The sequence below is a fragment of the Buceros rhinoceros genome, unplaced genomic scaffold, assembly GCF_000710305.1.
Source record: "Buceros rhinoceros silvestris isolate BGI_N320 unplaced genomic scaffold, ASM71030v1 scaffold965, whole genome shotgun sequence".
Taxonomy (NCBI): Eukaryota; Metazoa; Chordata; class Aves; order Bucerotiformes; family Bucerotidae; genus Buceros; species Buceros rhinoceros.
This window is the reverse complement of record NW_010410895.1, coordinates 9,235-19,893: the sequence shown is the minus strand read 5'-3', so window position 1 is coordinate 19,893 and position 10,659 is coordinate 9,235. Positions and strand designations below refer to the sequence as shown.

The 10,659-nt window shown below is 53.8% G+C and overlaps 1 protein-coding gene across 1 annotated transcript in view; it reads left to right on the top strand.

The window, feature by feature from the left end:
* Positions 1–1,158: 1,158 nt before the first annotated feature.
* Positions 1,159–10,659, top strand: part of SGIP1 (SH3-domain GRB2-like (endophilin) interacting protein 1) — a gene marked incomplete at its 5' end in the record, with an annotated part of 13,725 nt that continues 4,224 nt past the window's right edge. Inside the window, 2 exon segments of the mRNA XM_010135750.1 lie at positions 1,159–1,285; positions 4,849–4,908. Coding sequence (XP_010134052.1) covers positions 1,159–1,285; positions 4,849–4,908 — 187 coding nt within the window.

Sequence of the window (10,659 nt, the reverse complement as noted above, 5' to 3'; positions counted from 1 at the left end):
GGGGCTGCGTTTCCCGTCTGGTGAGACAGATTGATGGAGCGGAGTGTGTCATTAAGAGCAGTAACGAGTGGGTGCTGCCTGGGAGGGTTGGAGTTCTCTGTAATTTGTTCACTGAGATAAATTACACTTGGAGAAATGCCTCCTGCTCAACCCGCCGGGGCAGCCCTGCGGTGCCAACCACGGTGGTTCTCATTCACCGTAACGGCAGAAAATGGGTGTGAAAAGGGAGCGTGCCAGTGGGAAGGGTCTGGCTATGCGCAGGGGCTGAAGCAGTGCGGGTCTGGCTGTCCCAGCAAGGGGGTCTGCCTGGGGGGGAGGATGCCTGGCAATCATTTGTGGGGTTCCCCATGGCCGTACAGTGTCGGCTGGGCCGCTGGGCCCTGCCCCAATAACCTGGGCCTCCCAATACCCTGGGCTGCTTCGGGTAAGTCGTAGAGAATTTTTAGATTGATGTTATGGATATGCTTAAAAAAGATGGGGACAATCTTTTCAGCAGGGACTGTGGGGTCAGGACAAAGGCTGATGATTCAACTGACAGAGGGAGACTGAGAGCAGAGAGAAGGGAGAGATTGTTGCTGCTGAGGGTGGTGAGAGCCTGGCCCAGGTTGCCCCAGGAGGTGGGAGAAGCCCCATCCCTGCCTCCATGGCAGGTCAGGTTGGCCCTTGGGGCTCTGAGCACCCTGCTCTGGGTGCAGATGTCTCTGCTCCCTGCAGGGGGTTGCACTGGCTGAGCTTGGAAGGTCCCTTCAACCCAACCCAGTCTGTGGTTCTATAATACAAAATTATCCCCAAAGGATCTGCAAACATCCAACGAGCTGCTCCCCAGTGAGCTGGTATGAAATGGGCACCTCTCCCTTCCCAATACCCAATGCCCATGGGTTCATTAAATCCATCCCATGGCTCCTGGAGCTCCTGCCCATGGATGAGGACGTCAAACACCCACATCTACATGGTGGGGATCATCTGCCGCTTTCCTAGCTGCAGCCTAAATGCCATTGGTGCTGAAAGGACTGAAGCTGCTTGGGTTTGCACTACCTTGGCAGGGCTGGCCTGGAGGTACAGAGGGTGATGGCTTCAGGTGAATTCTTCTGTTTGTTCAATGTAAATGTTGCTATGCGTGTTTTCTTTAACCTTTCGTTGTTTTATGTTTTTCTGCAGTCCAGGCCTTTTAGCCCTCCTATTCACTCATCCAGCCCTCCTCCGATAGCACCTTTAGCCCGTGCTGAAAGTACTTCTTCCATATCTTCCACCAATTCCCTGAGCGCAGCCACCACTCCCACCGTTGGTAAAAACATACAGCACTGCTGTTCTTTCACCTTTCCTTCCTCTGAGCACCCGTAAAAGATTCCTGAAACATTTTCATTTGCTCGATTGCTGCTCGGGTTCACGTTCATCAATTTTCATCATGTTTTTAAATGACGGAAGGGATTTGAGAGGGGGCAAAGGATCATGAACATCACGCTGCTAGGGAAGCTTTCTTTGCGGCAGCTCCAAACGTTGTGGAAAATGAATGTTTGGTGAAGGTTGAGGTTATCACTAAGGGAGATATAATAAGAAATGTGCTTATGGTCTGCAAATTCGGTGAAAAATAGCTTTTTTTTTTTGTAGGGAATGTTTGTACCTGGAGGGGAGGGGGCTGGGAGCCAGACCTTGGGTTCTAGGAGACAACTAATACTAAATCTCTTTGAATGACTTAATTTCACATTTCCCCTTGAAGCGGTAGTAGAAAACAGGGCCTTGGAAAAGGCTCCTTCAAGCTATTAGGTGGACTTTTCCTAGCCCAGACCAAAGTGCAGTCTTCTTTTGGAGGATGTCCTGAAAAACGTGGTTTTGCCCAACCCCCCAGGTGCTCCCTAGGGACTGAGACAAGAAATGTAAGGAAAGTCTGGCTGGCAGCTCCCAGGCTCCATGTGTGGGTCCCCCTGCACCTCCGCCCCTCCATCCTTTCCATCCCAGCTGCCAGTGCTCCCTCCATCCCTGCCATCCCGCCCACCTGCTGGCTCCACCTCCCTTTGCTTCATGCTGCTCCATCTTCCCCTAGGATCACTCCTTCTCCTTTTTTCTTCCCTTTCTGATTTTTTTTGTGATGAGCCTAGTTTGTGTGGTGGGGAAGGAGCTTTGCAGGCCATGGCTGGCGTAGGCTGGCAGATGGGCTCTGCGGAGGGAGCTGTGAAACCTCAACCCCCTGAAAACCCAAACCCGCCTGGTGTTCATGTGCGCTCGGCCATGGTCCTGGCTGCAGTGTTTCATCACCTTATGAGCCATGAGGAGCAGTAGCATCGCCACCCTAATGCCATTGTTGATGACTGGAAGACGGTAGAGTGGCCTGAGCCATGCAGTGGGCACTGTCCCCGTGATGCTGGTGGCCGGGTGTTTCTGCCCAAGACCTCCCCGTAGGTTTGCTGGGGTCTCCAACCTGCACCTTCATCCTGTTGTTTGCTTCACTCTTGAGGTGTTGTAGATGCTTGTACCTGTCCGCCGGCTGTTGGTCACTGTCACAGCATGCTAAAAAATACCCCACATCTCAAGCGAGGGGCCAGCCAGCCCTGAGCATCCCCACTGTGTTGGCTGTTGGTCCTGTCTGTGCCCGCTGTCCTGCAGCTTTGGCAGCGAACCACTGTCAGTGGCCTCGGCCGGTGCCTGTGGGCACAGTAGCCACGGGGCACCTCAAACCATGCTGGGAAGGATGAATTTGGTGGCAGGGAGCAGCCAGGCTGAGGACAGGGACAGTTGTGGGGTTTTCAGGAGGCTGGCTATGAAATGGGGGCTTGTGCGCTGGTCCTACAGGCTGGACAGGCGATGGGTCCCTTAGGCTCTCATTTTAAAATGTTTTTATTTTTCTCTCTAACGTATATTTTTGTGACCAAAAGTTGTTGCTTGATGTTTTTAACGACCTAGTCACTCTGAGCAGTGGGGGCTAATGTGGCAGTGGAGGGGCAGAAGCTGAGTCCACTGGCCCCAGTGGCTCCCACTCCTTCCACAGGGGCTTTTCTTGAAAGCGACACAAAACCAGGGCTCTGGGGTCACCTCTCGGCAGGGGGACACTGAATGCGGCAGCCAAGAAAGCACCCCCAGATTGCAGATTTTTCATTTCTAGCTCTATGCAAACCAAGTGGCGGGTGCAAACCAGGGCCCTGGGTTCACCTCTCGGCGGGGGGACACTGAATGCGGCAGCCAAGAAAGCACCCCCAGATTGCAGATTTTTCATTTCTAGCTCTATGCAAACCAAGTGGCGGGTGCCGTGTTGCCAGGATTTGGCCTGGGAAGAGCTGGACGGGGGAGCAGGCAGGGGCAGATGGGGTTTGGGAGCCCCTCCGGGAAAGCCCAAGCATCTCCCTGTCATCCTGACAGAGGCAGCTGGGGGTGAGGGTGGGCACTGGCGCTGGGCGAGCATCCACGCACCAGGTTGCAAACCTGTAGCGAAGGCAAGAATGCTGCTAATCCCCGGAGTTTTCATCCCAAAAGAGGAAAAGGTGAGGTGAAAGGCGAGCAGGGCCGGGAGCAGGGATGCCTGGGCAGGTCTGTGGGCACAGCAGCAGGTCGGGGACCACTGAGGGTGCTGGGGGACCCGGCTGGGGCTGCCCACAACCCTTGGCTTGCTGCTGGGTCCATCTCCACCACGCTCTCCGTCTCTTGTTCCCTGTGGCAAAGTCCAGCGGAGTTTGTCCAACAGCATGTGGAAGTTATTCCGTGTGTTTGTGCTCCGTGCTGCTCTGGTTTGCTTTCATTGTGGTGGCATGTGAACAACTTACTGCGGAGAAAGGAGCTGTTATTTCTGCGTCAGCGCCCCTTCCGTTATTTTCCTCATTAAAAGCCTTCTCCGTCTTGTTTTCGTTGACACAGCGCGCTGCTTAATTTCATTTGGGATTTGTTTTTTCATTCTTTTCTTTTTTGTGTGTGTTTTTGTTTCCTTTCCTTTGTGTTTCTTCTGCTTGTGTTATCAGAAGATGATGCTTTTATTGACAAACCGCCCGCGTTTGAAAGGCGCCGTGAAACGCCTGCAGGTATTGTACTAGCAGGGCACGGGCGAGACCTCTGGCTTCGGAGCGGGCAGCTGTGGGCGTCCCGTGCCCCCGGCACCCATCGCTCGCAGCACCTTGCATGACAGTTTCTCAGTGACAAAAAGGACTGTGAGGTGAAAGGCTTTCACCTCCTGCATTCAAAAGGGTTAATTGAACAGCTCAAAAAGCTATTTTTTTCCCTGCTGTCCTTAGTTGTTCCAACAGTACCTGGTGTCTGAGGTGGCTTTGGAGGTGGTGTGAATGCAGGGAGCTGGCGGTTGTAATGGGAAAGGAAACGTTCCAGCTAGACAGTTCCTGCTCTGTGTGCGTGTGTCTGTTTATCGGCAAGTTTTGTGTCCCGAAGTGCTACAGAAAACACCTACGTTTCGCTGTCTCTTGTTTTGCACACCGGCGTGGCGTGCGGTTGCAGCATCCCGACGGGGATGCGCTCGCTGCTGCTGTCGCAGCATGGGAAAGACGTCACCGGAGGTGAAGAGGATAAGGCGTGTTTGCACAAACCAGCGCAGTTAGAATATGCTGACGGAGTCCATGAGCCAAGTAGCCTCTTCTACTCTAGACAAAAAAAAAAGATAACCCCCCCCAAAATCCTTACCAAGCGGGCAGAACTACTCTTCCATCTGGGCTTCCATAGCTTTGCTTTCTGCTTTCTGTTTCCTGAGCCAAAACCAGAGTTTAACAGCCCCCTCTTTCCTTGCACGTGAACAGCTTGCAGCGCCTCGTCCCCTCCCTGTAGTGAGATAAATGACCTGCTCTTTGACTCACACTGTGTCCTTCTCTCTCCCTCTCCTTAACCTTTCCCATCCCGCTTCAACTCCTGGCCATACAGAGAATGAACAGCCTTCCCTCGTTTGGTTTGACAGAGGAAAGTTTTATTTGACTTTCGAAGGTAAGTAGTGCATAGCATACCCGGTAACCACTCGCTCCCCTTGCTCTTGCTCTCTGACTCCCGGGGTTTCCTTCAAAGGCTCCAGTCTGGCTTCCGTGCGAAATGCTATGGCTACTTAGATGACGTCGCAAGTTCGACCAGAATAATTTTGATTTGATTTGTGCCATTTATCCCGATTATCTATTTCCCTCTCTATGCATTAAGAAAAAAGAACAAACAAACCACCAAACCCAAACAAACCAAAACCCAAAAGAACGTTCTCGTACTGAGACTGCGGTGAAAAGCAGAGAGCGAAACCGCTTGCACTGCCGAGGAACTTGACTCTGTCAACCAGGGCTTCTTTCTACTCTCCCTCGTGAGCTGCTCGTTCCCCTGAGCAGGCTGTGGCACAGGGCGGTTAGCTAAAAACCAAAGAGCGACAGGTTCTCCACTGAGCTGGGGCCCTCTCCCCACTGGATTTTTTCATGGTGAGGGGTCGGGAGTAGCTGAAACACCACCAGATTGTGCTGCTAGGGCTGCTCTGCAGAGCCATTGTTGGTTTTGGGGTCCCTCCTTGATGAGAAGGCGCATTGGTGATGATGCAGGGGGAGAAGAGCTGGGTTGGGTTGGATGGCAGCTTCTCTGAGCATCGTGCCTTGGAGAGGGCAGAGGCACGGGTGTGCGGGCGGCCAGCTCTGCTCCAAGAGCCAAAAGCCTTGGAGGAAGGCTCATCTCACAAACACCACGCCTGTATTTTTCTTAAATATAAGGGAGGTTTGCTAGTGGCAGGAGGAGGTGCTTTAAAACCCGAAGGCAGCGTGTTGTGGTGCTTGCAGGCACAGCTGGGCTGGGGCTCGCTGGGCGATGCAGCCAACACATGGCCCGCTGGAGCACGGCTCCCGTGGGTCTCGCTCTCTGGGAAGCGTGAGATCTGTGTCCCCTCTGGGATCGCGCTGCCCGGCTGCTGAGCACAGGCTGTTAGTGTTCACGGACCCAGCCCCGTTTTGGTGAGCGGGATGCTATAGAAGCTGCAGAAGGCAGGAACAGATGTGGTGGTGGCCAGGGGGCTCAGTTTCTTCTTTGCTTCGTTTTGCCTTTTCATCAGTCACAGCTGCTGGTCCCCACTCCACAGCAGCTCGCAGCTTAGACCAAGAGGGGACTGTGGGGGGAACTTCTCCATCCCAATCCTTATTGCAGTTTTGCTGATTCCAGCAAAAAAAAAAAAAAATCCCTTCCTAAGTTTCCTTTCCCAGGTGTCACTGGCCTGCCCAGAGCTTCGGGATGAGCTGAACATGGCAGGGCAGGGGCTGGAGAGGGCTTTGCTGGCTGATCACTGGGGCGAAGCAGCCGTCTCCGAGCATTATCTATCCCTCAGTCGATGTACCCTGGCACTGCGCATCCCCACTGCCCCCCTGCTCTGTGCTTCCTCCTCCTCCTCACTCAGTCTAGCACCAGCACCGTGAGCATTTGAGGTTTTCTTGTGGTTTTGCATATTACCGGTTTTGAATGGTGTGTCTGGACTTCTGCACGTTGTTCTGGGAGTGTGAGTGGTCTAGAGCAGAGTAGGTAGGTCTGTCTAGGGCAGGGCTGCAGGAGCGTGGCACTGCCTCCAGCCTCATCCCACGCTGCATTTCCTGATCTAGCTGTAAATCTTTCAGTCCAGCTTAAAACAAAATGCTAAACTTGGATGCTCCTCTCTAGGGAAGTGGAAGATCTGCTGAATTTGGTATTTCTAACTCAGTGAAATGCCAGAAGAGAAATGACTTTCTGTTTCTGGGTCTGGGTTTTCTTTGTGCTAAGATCTGTGCGTTTGCAGAACACGGGGTAGTTTGTTCACGTGTGAAAGACACGGAGCTTTGGTGATGCTCTCCTGGATACCAGCATCACTGGTACTCGGCTGTCCTTACGCCACGTCTATCTTTTCCACTTTGCGTAGGGAAAATAAAGCAAATGAACCTTGTGCACTGTTTAGGGCTGCATCCAACGCTCCATATTTTCTCCAATATTTTCAGGTTATTTTGCCACAATGAAAAGTTCCTAAGAATGACATTTCATCAGTGGTCTGGACGAGGGAACTGAGGGCACCCTCACTTGGTTTGCAGAAGGCACCAAGTTGGACAGGCGTGTTGATCTGCTTGAAGGTCCACAGAGGGGTCTGGACAGGCCAGATCGATCAGCTGAGGCCAATGGGCTGAGGTTCAACCAGGCCAAGTGCCGGGTCCTTCTTTGGGTCACACCAATCCCCTGCAATGCTCCAGGCTGGGGGCAGAGTGGCTGGAAACTGCCCGGGGTAAAGGACCTGAGGATGTTGGTGACAGCAGCTGGAGAGGAGCCAGCAGTGTGCCCAGGTGGCCAAGAAGGCCAACGGCATCCTGGCTTGTACCAGCACTGGTGTGGCCAGCAGGAGCAGGGCAGGGATCGTCCCCCTGGACTGGGGGCACTGGGGAGGCCACACCTCGAATCCCGGGTTCAGAAGGACATTGAGGGGCTAGAGCGTGTCCAGAGAAGGGCAATGGAGCTGGGGCAGGGTCTGGAGCACAATGCGCTGAGGAGCGGCTGAGGGACCTGGGGGGGTTGAGCCTGGAGCAAAGGAGGCTCCGGGGAGACCTTCTGGCTCTGACAACTCCCGGACAGGAGGCTGGAGCGAGGTGGGGGTCGGTCTGTGCTCCCCAGGAACAAGCAACAGGGTGAGAGGAACTGTTCTCCAGTTGCACCAGGGGAGGTTGAGGTTGTCCCTGAGGAGCCATTTCTGTCCTGTTGGGGTTGTGCAGGCGTGTCCCAGGCTGCCCAGGGCAGTGGTGGAGTCCCCATCCCTGGAGGGGTTTCCCAGCCGTGTGGAGGTGGTGCTGAGGGACAGAGGTCAGTAGGGACCTGGCAGTGCTGGGGAACGGGGGGACTCAAGGAGCTGGAAGGGCTCTTCCAGCCACATGATTCTGTGGTTCTGAGACTTCTGAAGCAGTCACTGAAAGGCTGGATCTTTGGTGGAAGTGGGCCACGGTAACCAGACTTGTCTCTCCTGTTTCTGGAAAAGAATTCTAGGGCTAAAAATAGATTATACTTTTTTTTTCCACATTAATTTTTTCTTACAGAAGTTGTTAGGTCTCTGATGCTGTTCAGAGAAGAATGTAGAGGTTCATGAGGGAAGAGTGGAGGGAACTGAGAAGCTAATTACCTCCACGTGATTGTTATTCAAAGTCAGATTAGCAAAGTGGAGGATGCTGTGTGGCTGCAGGCATTCAGCTGAACTCAGATTTTCGAGGACCAGCTGAGCCTGGTAATGGAGACGTGAGAAGAGCTGGTTTCTTCTTGCATGTGCGATTCTTCGTTCTGAAGAATGAAGAAATCTCATAGATGTAGAGAGAAATGTGGAAGAAATGACAGATTGTAAACCAGGGAAAAGGCACGTTGGGATGAGAGACTCTACCCACCGTCTGAGGGCTCCGGAGCTGGGCCTAGGCTAAACCTGGCTGCAGTCAGACCATGTGTGTTTGGGAGGTGTTGGGTTTTTTCTCTCCCAAAGAATAATGATTATATTGCCATGGATTGTGGGCTTTGCTGCTGCTGGATGGCTAAAGACCTTCCTCTCTCCTTCCCTGACGAGAGAAGCCTGCTGTTCCTCTGCTGGGTGATAGCTCCGGTTCTCACCCCTCTGTAGCCAGCGTGTGTTGATGCTCTTGAATCTCACCTGTATTTCTGGGTGGATGTGATGAGACCACCCCACCACGTTTGGCTGGATTCGCCATGCTGGGGGGTCATTGCTGCGGGTGTGGGGCACGAGGCTGCATTCCCCCTGCTCTCTGATAACCCAGCAGTGACGTCTATGGCAAGGATGGATGAAAAAATATGTTACCCCACCAGCCCACGGTGCTGCCCTGTGGCCCTGCAGGTCCCCTCTGCCACGTAGCTGGGTACCGCAGCATGGCTGCAATAATCAGTGGGTCTGGGGATCTGCCTGTGCCGTCGCCCATGGCTGGCGCTGACATGAAGCCGTGTTCTTGAAGGGGATGTTTGCGAGTCTGCGACATGTCGCTCAGGGCTGTGTCCCAGCAGCGGACATGCTGCCTTGCTGGGGTCATTAGGGTAATTAATTTGTGCGTGGTGATGGCTCTGTCACATGCGGGGGAGCTGCTCACTGTGCCGTGTGCTGGGACAGCCGGGTGCACTGCCCTTACCAAGCATTGTTATTGGGGGCTGCGGCTGACCTCACTTACCCCCGAGTCTCTTCAGCCCTGTGACCAAGGGTAGGTGCGTGGCTCCATTCGTTTTTCATGCACTTTTAGGCTGCGTTAGATATCTGAGGGGAAAAGCCCAGCACCAGGGAGGCTCCTCCATGCCCCTTGGAGGGAGCAGCTTTGGTTTTACGCATTAACGCACTGCCCGCACAGGTGCACCTGTATGGCACGAGGAATCCTCCTCGCCTGCCAACGCCACCATTTTTCACCATTAATATACCAAAACTCAAAGCGTGATTTCAGTGACAGCTTCCCCAGCAGATGTTATGAGTCTTGATTTCCTGCACCCCAATCCTGTTGTTTGCTCACACAAAATTTGCAGCAGCCAGCCAGGACCTTACTGAACGTCACACAACCCCTCTGGCACATCGCTTAAACACGAGGCGAAAGCCGCAGGCGAGGGGGCAGCGGTGGGAAGCAGCAGGTTGAAAAAGGGAGGGGATTGTTTCTGACGACAGCCCGAGCAGGAGCTCTCCAGCAACACGCTGCATTTCGCCCAGTTGCTTTGCTTTTCCCTCGCCCTGCTGCCTGCGGAGGTGCTGCCCTTCCCCAGACTGGCGTTTAACCCCAGGCAGCTTCAGCTGATGCTGGCACACGCTTGCATGCTCGAAACAAACCCCTGGGCTGAAGTAATGGCCCGTTTCACCACCCCTGAAGGTAACAGAGTAAGGGGGTGTCGGGGTCCCCTCTGCAGACCTCTGCCTTTCCTTTTTAGTTTGCTTGGGGCAAAATAATCCTTGAGTTTAACCTGAAGTACAGATCACGATATAAAATAGAGGTTCTGCATTGCAGAGAAATCAATAAGGCTGAACTGGGGGTGCCAGGGCAGGGGTGGTGCCTCTCAAGGGCTTTTTCTGTCATCCAGGGAGGACCAGAAGATTGTACATTGGGTGGGCGACAAGACACTAGTCTCGGGCTGATCTTCTGGCACCGTCCCTGAGGGACAGCCAACAGCTTTGCCATGCCAAGAGCCCCCGCTCACTCTCCTCCTGGTGACGGCTGCGGGGAGCGGGATGTTGTCCCCATGCAGGGCTTTCAGCAATCCCGGGCTCTGGCATACTCTTGCAGTGACTCTTTCATCCTCAAATATTTTTTGGAGACAGACATTCCCAGCAAAGGGACACCCATGTGCAACCATGCAGGGCTGAGTTATTGGAGAGGCTGGCTAGTGTCCAGCACGCCTGAAGCAAAGTTTCCGCCTTTTTTTTTTTACCATCTAATTAACCCACAGACTGATCACTCCAGCTTTCCCACCCAGAGAACCGTGTTCTCCTCCATAGTTCCCGATATCCAGCACTTTACAGATTGGCTTTGCGGGGTGAGCATCCCTGCGGGGGTTTGTCAGGAGAAAGAACTGCAAAAGATCGCAGGGGTCCCCGCAGGCGGGAGGTCGGGGGGACCCCTGATCCACTTTCCCATGGGCATCCAGACCTCTCTGGCCAGGCGACAGTGGACCTCCCCAGCCCTTCCTTGCTGGGGCCCAGAAACCTACTGCAAAAACTGTCATGCAAAGCCTGCCATGTGGCAGCCCCCCCGGAGG